Source organism: Melozone crissalis, unplaced genomic scaffold, assembly GCF_028551555.1.
Source record: "Melozone crissalis strain CALT ecotype California unplaced genomic scaffold, PUWL_Pcris_2 ptg000060l_1, whole genome shotgun sequence".
NCBI classification, from domain to species: domain Eukaryota; kingdom Metazoa; phylum Chordata; class Aves; order Passeriformes; family Passerellidae; genus Melozone; species Melozone crissalis.
In genome coordinates, this window is record NW_026535838.1 from 519,449 (window position 1) to 531,904 (window position 12,456).

Consider the following 12,456-nt stretch of genomic DNA (forward strand, 5'->3'; position numbering starts at 1 on the left):
CCGAACCGAGCCGAGCCGAATGGAACCGAACCGAACGGAACCGAGCCGAACCGAGCCAAACCGAGCTGAGCTGAACCGAACCGAACCGAGCTGAGCTGAACCAAGCTGATCCAAGCCGGGCCCAGCCGAGCCAAACAGGACTGAACTGAGCCAAGCCAAACCGGACAGAACCAAACCAAACAGGACAGAACTGAACTGAGCCGAACCGAGCTGGCCCAGCTGAGCTGAGCCAAATGGAACCGAGCCAAACCGAATGGAACTGAACTGAGCCGAGCTGAACCGAACGGAAAATGCAATCCCCGTCCCTCCGAATTATTGTACTTTTGAAATTAAGGGGCTGTAAGGCAAAAATTTGGGAGCAGGAATAACAGTTCTGCACTAGGAACATTAACAATACAAATGCAATAGTACAAAACAACCCACAGCCAGAGTGATCACAGTCCCTGCCCCTGAGTGCCAGGGCGGTGTCCCAGCCCCATCCCATGGGGGCTCAGCCCTCCTGCAGTGCCAGCTGTGGCTCTGCTGCAGCAGGGATCCTGCACAAGGGGGGAGTTTTCCTCTGCAGCTCCAGGGCTGCTGCAGATGGGCCTGGGCTCCCTCTGGCCATGCGGGGCAGCAGAAAGCCGCTCCGCTGGCAGTGCAGGGGGCAGAGGCTGCTGGGGCGTCCCAAAGCTCAGATTGGATCCAGGTAGGAATGCTTGGCTCCTCCCCTGGGCGGGGCATCTCCCCATGGGATGCTGGGATTGGATCAGCCCTGCAGGGACACTCCCTGGCCATGGACAGAAGGTGATTAATAATGAATGGGCCATGGACAGGAGGTGATTAATAATGAATGGGCCATGGACAGCAGAGAGCTCCTGGAGGGAGGATTGGCTGTGGGAGGGATGAAGAACAACTGCCCCATGGACAGCAGAGAACTGCCCCAGCTCTGGCAGGTGGGAATGAAACGCACACATATCTTACAATGTAGGACAGGGTGTGGATGGGGGCTGTGCCCTGGGAGCGAGCCCTCCATGGGGACAGCCCCTCAGGCCAGCACCCTTTGCTCTCCTTAAGACAATTAGCACCAGCCTTTTCCCAAAACTACCCAGGGAAGGTCAGGGCTCCTCCTCCCCACTAAATCCACTGCTTGAGTGGACTGCGGATATTTCCCCTTACGTTTTTATAAACATAACTGACATCATGTTTTTATAAACACATTAAATGTCAATATGTTTTTTTTTTTAAACAGTGTGTCCTGAGAGTGTGGAGGCTGCTACTAAAATCTGAATGGCAGAGAGGAGTGTGGAGAGGCTTCCCTGGTCTGCCCCACAGCTGGAGGGTGCAGGACAGGTGGCCTGAGGGTGGATGTGTCACAGCCCCAGGGCAGCACCAGCCCCTCCTCTGGTGCTGGATAATGCCTTTTTCTGACCCAGAGATGGGGCAACTGAGAGGTGTTTTAAAAACTCGTATTCCATTTTCAGTCTCACGAGAAGAGTGAGGCAGTACAGATGTTATAATTCACTCCATCACAATCAGAAGTTAACTATTTGTTAATTGCAATACACTGTAAGAGTTTCTTGGCCTGTCAGCTTTAGCCACATTGTGCTGTAGATGCCTTAAAGCCAATTATCTAAAACTACCTCTTGTGGGTCCCGCTACAGTGCATCTTTCACAGTTCTGTTTCTCCAAAGTATCCAGCCTTATTTACAAGGTCACCTTTTGAAACTTTTTTCTAGCTCCATTTCTTTCTCAGCAATGTCTGTCCATTCCATGGCATTTCTGAGCCAGCATTTCTTGTCTCAAGGTTTGCACACTGTGTGAGCCTCAGGGTGCCTCAGGCTAACATGGGTGCTCTGCTAGGAAACTGTGAAAAATGAGTATTTTGTGATTGGCTTTTCACAAATATTCAAATGAATGTTATGTGTGTGGTGTATTATATGTGTTATGTTATACTGCATTAATTTTCTTAAGCAGTGTGTTAAATACAGTTTATGTTATAACATAATGTTAAAATAGAAACGATGCATGTGAGATATTTTTTTAAGAAAGGAATGAGGTACTCACACTGAGATACCAGCCACAGGACACCTGAATCTTTCAGAGAAAGAGAATTTATTGCCCCATTATCAGGAGAAATTAACTTTTTCCTGCCTCGCTCAGCCATGGAGACACTTCAGGATTCAGAGGAAGCAGCTGACACTGCCCAGACAGAATCCTGTGTTTGAATGGGATTTATGCATCGTGGATGAGGTGTATGAATATGCAACAGGCTGTTGCTTTTAAGGGTTAATCCTCTGTTAACGTAGGACCTTTTGGGGGCCTATTTTGCGCAGAAAGAGGCACCCAGACCTTACATAAGTCTTTGTTTCTATTGTCTCATATTGTCCTAATCCCAAATATCCAAATTATTATTACCCTAACAATGTTACTATATTTACAATAATTTTATTACTTATAAAATTTTAAAAGTAAGTGATTGGCATTTTTCACAGAAACAAAAGATGAGGCAGTGTTGCAGCCAAGCCTCTGTGTGGGACACAGCCCCTGCCTCATGGAGGGACACCACAGCACTTGCAGCCCTATCCCGTGGGCAGGAAGGGGTTTGCAGCGAGTGCAGCCTCCTTGGTGCCAGCCAGGTGTGAGCTGGAACGGGTTTCCAGCCAGCCAGGTGTGTTGTATTTGCAGGGAAGGTCCCAGCACAGGCAGGAAAGATGGATCTGACTCCATGTTCTCAGAAGGCTGATTTATTGCTTTAAAATATGATATTATATTAAAGAATACTATACTAACTATACTAAAGAATACAGAAAGGATGCAGACAGAAGGCTAAAAAGAGAACAATGAAAACCCCTGACTCTTTCCAGAGCCCTGACACAGCTTGGCCCTGACTGGCCAAAGAGTGAAAGCAACTCCCAGCAGAGTCCAATGGAACAATCGCCCGTGGGTGAACAATCTCCAAACACATTCCCAAGGGGCAAAACACAGGAGAAGCAAATGAGATCAGAATTGTTTTCTTTTTCTCTGAGGCTTCTCAGCCTCCCAGGAGAAAAATCCTGGGCAAAGGGATTTCTCAGAGAATGCGAATGCCACACAGGTGTGAGCTGGGCTGTCAGCGATGGGGAGAGACAGGGAGGCTGATGGGGATCAGAATCCCGTTTTACTGGGGACACTGATGGGGATCAGAATCCCATTTTACTGTGGGACACTGATGGGGATCCAATCCCATTTTACTGTGGGACACTGATGGGGATCCAATCCCATTTTACTGTGGGACACTGATGGGGATCCAATCCCATTTTACTGTGGGACACTGATGGGGATCCAATCCCGTTTTGCTGTGGGACACTGATGGGGATCCAATCCCATTTTACTGTGGGACACTGATGGGGATCCAATCCCATTTTACTGTGGGACACTGATGGGGATCAGAACCCCATTTTACTGTGGGACATTGATGGGGATCCAATCCCGTTTTTCTGTGGGACATTGATGGTGACCCAATCCCATTTTACTGTGGGACACTGATGGGGATCCAATCCCATTTTACTGTGGGACACTGATGGGGATCCAATCCCATTTTACTGTGGCACACTGATGGGGATCAGAATCCCATTTTACTGGGGACACTGATGGGGATCAGAACCCCATTTTACTGTGGGACATTGATGGGGATCCAATCCCGTTTTTCTGTGGGACATTGATGGTGACCCAATCCCATTTTACTGTGGACACTGATGGGGATCCAATCCCATTTTACTGTGGGACACTGATGGGGATCCAATCCCGTTTTGCTGTGGGACACTGATGGGGATCCAATCCCATTTTACTGGGGACACTGATGGGGATCCAATCCCATTTTACTGGGGACACTGATGGGGATCCAATCCCATTTTACTGTGGGACATTGATGGGGATCCAATCCCATTTTACTGTGGGACACTGATGGGGATCCAATCCCGTTTTGCTGTGGGACACTGATGGGGATCCAATCCCGTTTTTCTGTGGGACATTGATGGGGATCCAATCCCGTTTTGCTGTGGGACACTGATGGGGATCCAATCCCGTTTTTCTGTGGGACACTGATGGGGATCCAATCCCGTTTTGCTGTGGGACACTGATGGGGATCCAATCCCATTTTACTGTGGGACACTGATGGGGATCCAATCCCGTTTTTCTGTGGGACATTGATGGGGATCCAATCCCATTTTACTGTGGGACACTGATGGGGATCCAATCCCGTTTTGCTGTGGGACACTGATGGGGATCCAATCCCATTTTACTGTGGGACACTGATGGGGATCCAATCCCGTTTTTCTGTGGGACATTGATGGTGACCCAATCCCATTTTGCTGTGGCACACAAGCATTCCAGCCCCCACGGCTGCTGGTAAAGCCCAGGTAAGGGAGCACCAAGGGCCCTGCACGGCACCCACAGGTGTTTGGGTGACCCAGCCGTGCAGGGAGGGGAGCAGCTCCCAGGCACACACACAGGCAGGGCCCAGGTTTGTCTGTCCCTGTCCCCAGCCTGGGGCTCACCCTGGTGTCAGGGCAGGGCAGAGATCGGGGAATGGGGAGGGAGCAGCTCGGGGACACGGGGACAGACACGGGGACGGACACAGGGACGGACACAGGGACGGACACAGGGACAGACACAGGGACGGACACACGGACAGACACAGGGACAGACACACGGACAGACACACGGACAGACACAGGGACAGACACAGGGACAGACACGGGGACAGACCCAGGGACATGGGGACGGACACACGGACAGACACAGGGACAGACACACGGACAGACACACAGACAGACACACGGACAGACACACAGACAGACACAGGGACAGACACAGGGACAGACACAGGGACGGACACAGGGACGGACACAGGGACCAACACAGGGACGGACACAGGGACAGACACGGGGACGGACACAGGGACAGACACAGGGACGGACACAGGGACCAACACAGGGACGGACACAGGGACGGACACAGGGACGGACACAGGGACAGACACAGGGACGGACACAGGGACGGACACGGGGACGGACACAGGGACGGACACAGGGACGGACACGGGGACGGACACAGGGACGGACACGGGGACGGACACAGGGACGGACACAGGGACGGACACGGGGACGGACACAGGGACGGACACAGGGACGGACACAGGGACAGACATGGGGACAGACATGGGGACAGACACGGGGACAGACCCAGGGACATGGGGACGGACACACGGACAGACACAGGGACAGACACAGGGACAGACACAGGGACAGACACACGGACAGACACAGGGACAGACACAGGGACGGACCCAGGGACAGACACGGGGACGGACACAGGGACGGACACAGGGACGGACACAGGGACAGACATGGGGACAGACATGGGGACAGACACGGGGACAGACCCAGGGATGGACACACGGACAGACACAGGGACAGACACAGGGATGGACACACGGACAGACACAGGGACAGACACAGGGACAGACACACGGACAGACACGGGGACAGACACGGGGACAGACCCAGGGACATGGGGACGGACACACGGACAGACACAGGGACAGACACAGGGACAGACACGGGGACGGACACAGGGATGGACACAGGGACGGACACGGGGACAGACACAGGGACAGACACACGGACAGACACACGGACAGACACAGGGACAGACACGGGGACAGACCCAGGGACATGGGGACGGACACACGGACAGACACAGGGACAGACACAGGGACAGACACAGGGACAGACACACGGACAGACACGGGGACAGACCCAGGGACATGGGGACGGACACACGGACAGACACAGGGACAGACACAGGGACAGACACGGGGACAGACACAGGGACAGACACACGGACAGACACACGGACAGACACACGGACAGGCAAGGAGCCAGTGGGGCCTGACAGCTTCTGGGGGAGCTGCTTCTGTCCCCAGCCGGGGGACGCCCCCAGGGTCTCCACGTACAAATGTTTACGTGCTGTCCCAGGGAGAGCAGCAATGTGCGCTGCAGTGAGCGGGTTACGGCCACAGACACAAACCTACGCGTACAACATCATCTCTGGCTTCTGCAGAGTTTGATGGGATTTTCTTTTTCCAGTTAACCTGCCTGATTGAATCTTCTTGCAATCCAGGTCTAATTTTCAAAGTTCTTTTGCTTTTGCCAAGGCACCCTGCTATCAAATCTCTTATGTTAACCAGTTCCAGCCAGACAGTTGTGCTGGTCATGCAATTCGTCCACTTTTTCCAAATCAGAAGTAATTTTTGTGATTCATTACCTATCCAGATGCCAATAGTTATCCAAGTTCCATCTGCTTATGCCTGTCTGCATAGGCACAGTATAATGGGACAAAAAAGGAAGAATAGCCGTCCGCAGCTGACCAGGCCGGTGGCATCCCTTGTGTGAGCCGGTGACTGCGCACGGCGACAAACCAACGGGGAGCGGAGAGCGGCACGGAGCGGCACGGCAGCGGGACAAGGGGCACGGCGGCAGCGGGGACAGGATCGGCCCGCCGGGGCGGTGCCGCCGCGCGGGGGGACGGACGGAGCGCCCGGGCCCGCCCCTTCCGCGCCTCGGCGCGATGGAGGCCGGGGTGGCGGCGGGCGCGGAGCCGGCGGCGGGCGCGGAGCCGGCGGCGAGCGAGGCGGAGGCGGGGACAGAGCCGGCGGTGGTGGCGGAGGCGCTGCGGCTGCTGCGGATCGAGCCCTCGGCCGCGGGCGATCCCAGCCCGGGGCGGGCGGGCGACGCGGCGGAGCCGGGCTCCGTGTGTGCGGCGGAGCCGTGCTCGGTCCGTGCGGCGGGTTCGGGCTCGGGGCTCGGTGCATGCGGCGGGTTCGGGCTCGGGGCTTGGTGCGTGCGGCGGGTTCGGGCTCGGGGCTCGGTGCGTGCGGCGGGTTCGGGCTCGGTGCATGCGGCGGGTTCGGGCTCGGGGCTCGGTGCGTGCGGCGGGTTCGGGCTCGGTGCATGCGGCGGGTTTGGGCTCGGGGCTCGGTGCATGCGGCGGGTTTGGGCCCGGGGCTCGGTGTGTGCGGCGGGTTCGGGCTCGGGGCTCGGTGCGTGCTCGGAGCGCCCCGGTCCCGCTGAGCTCGGTGCCCGCTCCCCCCACAGAGGAACGCGCTGCGGAAGCGGCGGCGCTGGCAGCGCGTTCTCGCCGCCCGGCGCGGGAAGCGGCGGCAGGAGCGGCAGCGCCGCCGGGCGCGGCGGCCGGCGGGGGACGGGAGCGGGGACGGCGCGGGAGCGGCGCTCGGCAGCGGCCCCGGCGGGCCCGGACCGCCGTCCCTCCGCCGCGGGAGGGTCCCGGCCGCCCTGGCCACGGAGCGGCTGCTGCAGGCGCGGGCGGCGGGGCCGCGGCTCTGCGTGGACCTCGGCGTGGGCGGCGGCATGAGCGAGAAGGTGCGGGGGTCCTCGGGGGGTTTCGGGGGAGCCCCGCACAGGCCCCTCGGGGGTCCCGGACGCGCTGCCCTCCGCGTGTGTCCGTCCCTGCCGCGGGAGCTCGGCGGCGCCGCCCCGGGCCTGCCGGTGCCGTGTGGCCGGGCTCGGCGGCGGGTCCGCAGCCCAGCCCGGTCACCGTGCCGCCGTGTCCCCAGGAGAGCGGCCGCCTGGCCTCGCAGATCCGGCGGCTCTACGGCGCGAACCGGCGCGCCGCCCGGCCCTTCTGGCTGTGCCTGACCGGGTTCGCGGCCGGCACGCCCGTCTACGAGCAGTGCTTCCGCATGAACGACGGCTTCGAGCGGTACCTGGTGAGGCTCTGGCCGGGGGTCGGGCACAGCCCAGCCCCGGGCTCTGCGTCTCGTGTACAACTAGCCCGTTGTTGCTGCTCTCCCTTTCTCAAAGCACCCCGAGATCTGAGGAGGAGGAGAGAATTTAATGGAGTTTTTAGGTGTGTTAATCAGTTGCTAGAACAGGAACATTGTCCAAGTGAAAAGGAAAAACCCAGGTCACTGGAGATCTGTAGGATCTACAAGACCTGTAGCAGTTTGTGTGTCCAAAGCTGCAGTGTCAGTGCTGGGATGTCTCTGTGTCTGGGGAGGGCTTTGTTCTGGCAGACGGACCTGAGGCTAATGAGCTTCTTCACTCTGTCCTGTGGCTTTAAGATGGATACAACTCCAGAGAGTTACCTGGACCTGTTTCCTTTGGAGGCCATTGTTTATCTCACTCCTGACTCTGAGAACGGTAAGTATTTCACTTTAGCAAAGGGAGAACTGGGGCAAAAGGCTGACTTTTAGAAATTTCTGTTTGAGGCCATTCCACGCTTCAGGCAAGTTGTGCCTCACTGGGCTGTCTCACATGGCACAAGCTATTCTGTGTGCTCCGATCTGGTGCTGAATCTGTGCTGGTGGAGCCTGTGTGCCCCAGGCTGCAGCCCCTGGGGTGGGGAGGCTGTGCCAGGGCTGTGCCGTGGGGTGACTGCTGCTCTTTGCAGTGCTGCAGGACATCGACCCGAGCAAGGTGTACGTGCTGGGAGGGCTGGTGGATGAGAGCATTCACAAGGTGCGTGGTTCCTGCCCTGTCAGCAGGCACATCCTACTGCCTGCACATCCCACACCCAGCCCTTGTCCCTCAAATCCTGCCTGGAGCCAGCAGCGAGCTGGGAGAGGCTGCGGCAGCACAGGTGTGAGCCCCGGGGCGGGTCTGTCTGTCTGTCTGTCCCCTGAGGCCGCGTGTCCGTGTGTCCCTGCAGCAGCTGACCCTGCGGAGGGCGCGGGAGCAGCGCCTGCAGACCGCCCGGCTGCCCATCCGGGAGTACATGGTGCGAGCCCCCAACTCCAGGAACTACCACTGCGAGACCCTGGCCATCAACCAGGGTGAGGGGCTCACAGGGGGGCTGGGGGCTCACACAGGGGGGCTGGGGGCTCTCACAGCACTGGGGGCTCGCCCAGGGGGCTGGGGGCTCACACAGGGGCTGGGGGCTCACACAGGGGGGCTGGGGGCTCTCACAAGGGGGCTGGGGGCTCACACAGGGGGGCTGGGGGCACACACAGGGGCTGGGGGCTCACACAGGGGGGCTGGGGGCTCACACAGGGGGGCTGGGGGCTCTCACAGGGGGCTGGGGGCTCTCACAGGGGGGCTGGGGGCTCTCACAGGGGGCTGGGGGCTCTCACCGGGGGGCTGGGGGCTCACACAGGGGGGCTGGGGGCTCACAGGGGGGCTGGGGGTTTACAGGGGGGCTGGGGGCTTACACAGCACTGGGGGCTCACACAGGGGGGCTGGGGGCTCACACAGGGGGGCTGGGGGCTCTCACAGCACTGGGGGCTCACACAGGGGGGCTGGGGGCTCACACAGGGGGCTGGGGGCTCACAGGGGGGCTGGGGGCTCACACAGGGGGGCGGGGGGCTGGGGGCTCACACACGGGGCTGGGGGCTCTCACAGGGGGGCTGGGGGCTCTCACAGGGGGGCTGGGGGCTCACAGGGGGGCTGGGGGCTCACACAGAGGGGCTGGGGGCTCACACAGGGGGGCTGGGGGCTCTCACAGAGGGGCTGGGGGCTCACACAGGGGGGCTGGGGGCTCACACAGGGGGGCTGGGGGCTCACAGGGGGGCTGGGGGCTCACACAGGGGGGCTGGGGGCTCACACAGGGGGGCGGGGGGCTGGGGGCTCACACACGGGGCTGGGGGCTCACACAGGGGGGCGGGGGGCTGGGGGCTCACACACGGGGCTGGGGGCTCTCACAGGGGGGCTGGGGGCTCTCACAGGGGGGCTGGGGGCTCACACAGGGGGGCTGGGGGCTCACAGGGGGGCTGGGGGCTCACACACGGGGGCTGGGGGCTCTCACAGGGGGGCTGGGGGCTCACACAGGGGGGCTGGGGGCTCTCACAGGGGGGCTGGGGGCTCACACAGGGGGGCTGGGGGCTCTCACAGGGGGGCTGGGGGCTCACACACCACTGGGGGCTCACACAGGGGGCTGGGGGCTCTCACAGGGGGGCTGGGGGCTCACAGGGGGGCTGGGGGCTCACACAGGGGGGCTGGGGGCTCACACAGGGGCTGGGGGCTCACACAGCACTGGGGGCTCGCCCAGGGGGCTGGGGGCTCACACAGGGGCTGGGGGCTCTCACAGGGGGGCTGGGGGCTCTCACAGGGGGGCTGGGGGCTCTCACAGAGGGGCTGGGGGCTCACACACGGGGGCTGGGGGCTCACACAGGGGCTGGGGGCTCACAGGGGGGCTGGGGGCTCACAGGGGGCTGGGGGCTCACACACGGGGCTGGGGGCTCACACAGGGGGGCTGGGGGCTCACACACGGGGCTGGGGGCTCACAGGGGGGCTGGGGGCTCACACACGGGGCTGGGGGCTCTCACAGCACTGGGGGCTCACACAGAGGGGCTGGGGGCTCACACACGGGGCTGGCTGCGTGCCCTGCTCCCCGTGCACAAGGCGGGCACACTCGGCTCTGGGGCTGCTCTGGGCTCAGGCCGCAGAGGGAAGGCGCTCCTGAGGCCACCTCAGCCAGGTGTGACAGTGGCAGGAAGGGTGTTGGTGTCCTGTGCCCCCGTGGGCTGGCACTCCGGGGCGCGGCAGAGGGTGTGCCCGTGCTCCTTCACCTCTGCAAGGGGAATGCCTCTCTGTTGGTCCCTGCAGAGGGACTCGTGGCCCAGGCCAGCTGCTCAAAGCTTTCAGCCCTGGCCTGAGGAGTGTGTGGACAGAAGGCAGAGGAGGTGGCCGGGGGCTCTGTGTGCCCGGGGCTAGGGTCTCCCTGCCTGGCAGTGCTTGTGGGAGCACAGCAGCTGTGGCTCTCTACAGAGGGGACGCTGGCGGGTGACACATGTCAGCCAAGAGAGTGATGGGGGCACACTGCTCTTTGGATGCTGACACAGCCACTGCTTTGCCCAGAGCTCCCTACGGCCCAGTCCAAAACACCTGTCTGCCCCAGGTGAGCGGGCAGCTCATCAGGGGTTGGCTGGGGGAGCTCCCCTGGCTCAGCTGCCATCAGCTCTCCCGTGTTTGGTGGGTGTGTGCAGTGCTGGCACCGCTGTCACAGCGCGCGTGTGACCGGCCCCTGTGTGCCCTGGCAGTGTTTGATGTCCTGTGCACCTTCTACGAGACGCGGAGCTGGCCGGCAGCGCTGAGGGCCGGCGTGTCCTCTGGCAAGGGCTACGTGCTCCCGGACACGGCGGATCAGGTGGAGACAGCCCGGAGCGCCACTGCTGCCCAAGGAAACGCTTTATTTCACGGGGAGGAGCTGCACGGGCAGGAAGCGCCAGCGTGACCGTGCACGGCAGACAGCTGTTTGCAGCAGGACCTCGTTGGAGCAACGCCTTCTACCTCAGGACTGCGGTGCTGGACATCGCCGTGCCCCCCAGCAGGAAGGAAAGCCTGGGATCAAGTGAAAACTGACAGGAATTCAGTTCTTTGCAGCTGTTTGTTTGTGACTCCTTCACCTGCGCGTGTTCTGAGGTGGGGAGGAGAGCTTTAGGGTGTTTTCTGCATTTTATTGAAACAGAGTAAGGTGCAGTTGGGGTTGCAAAGCTTTTGGGGAAGGGAGAGGCCCTGCCATGGGACAGGAGAGTGCTGCTCCTGCAGGAGAAGGCGGGATGGGGAGCAGCTCCCAAGGGCACTGTGGCCCAGCAGCTTAAACCCACGGACACTTGGTGGGTTGTCGAAGCCTTTGGCTACCTAATATAAAATAAAAGGTTTAGATCCCCATTGTGTCCCTGCTGATGAGGGGTGCCTCGTCACAGCTGGCACACGCAGGGCCCTGAGCCCCGTGTCCCTGCTGGGAGGCACCTGGGCCTGGCTGTGCCCTGCACGGAGCAGGGTCAGGTGCCAAGCCGCAGCAGGAGTGTGTTTGGTGCAGCTGAGCCGATGCGTTACCTCAGCCACTGCTGCCTCCTGGCCAGTGGCAGCAGGCCCTGCAGGCCATCTGAGGTAAGTTTGGTTATGTGTTTTCATTCCTGTCTCACAGCAAACCCTTTCACAGCCCGGGGTGTGTGACAGGGGTGTGCAGGAGCAGGGGCTTTAACCCAGCTTTGAGGTGTAACCCAAGCCTGGGTTAACCCGAGGCTAAGCCACCGCGGGGGCTCCGACTGTTTCTGTGCCGAGCCCCTGGGGCTCTTGGCCGGCTGGGTGTGGAGACAATCCCCATCAGTCAGTGTCCCCGAGCCAGGGCACAGCCCTGTCCCCACCGTGCCTGGCAGAGTTGCTGCCGCAGGGGCCGCAGGGCAGCAGCAGCAGCAGCAGCAGCAGCACACTCAGCACGCCCAGCACGGCTGAGGAGAAGCAGCTGGACTGGGATCACTGTGTTCCCTCGGCCACCCGGGCCCGTCACGTTCGGGCAGGGTGGGGCTCGGTGTTCCATCAGCGCACAGCCTGCCTGGGAGCAGCGTCAGCGAAAGGCAGACTGAAGGGCTCTTCCCCACGGGTGGCAGAGGCAGCTGAGAGAACACGGCGAGCCTGCGCCCCTGCGCAGCCCGTGGGATGAGCCCTGGGCAGGACACGCACACTGCAGCGCTCC

The 12,456-nt window shown here is 60.6% G+C and overlaps 2 protein-coding genes across 2 annotated transcripts in view; both read left to right on the forward strand.

The window, feature by feature from the left end:
- Nucleotides 1-12,456, forward strand: part of TOMM5 (translocase of outer mitochondrial membrane 5) — a 184,756-nt gene that overhangs the window by 128,518 nt on the left and 43,782 nt on the right. The gene's annotated exons all lie outside the window — the stretch shown is intronic.
- On the forward strand, nucleotides 6,592-11,938 carry TRMT10B (tRNA methyltransferase 10B). The gene is made up of 7 exons (XM_054287592.1): nucleotides 6,592-7,032; nucleotides 7,119-7,403; nucleotides 7,598-7,750; nucleotides 8,105-8,183; nucleotides 8,434-8,501; nucleotides 8,692-8,815; nucleotides 11,018-11,938. The coding sequence occupies exons 1-7, from the start codon at nucleotides 6,592-6,594 to the stop codon at nucleotides 11,209-11,211; spliced, it is 1,344 nt and encodes a 447-aa protein (XP_054143567.1). The 3' UTR covers nucleotides 11,212-11,938.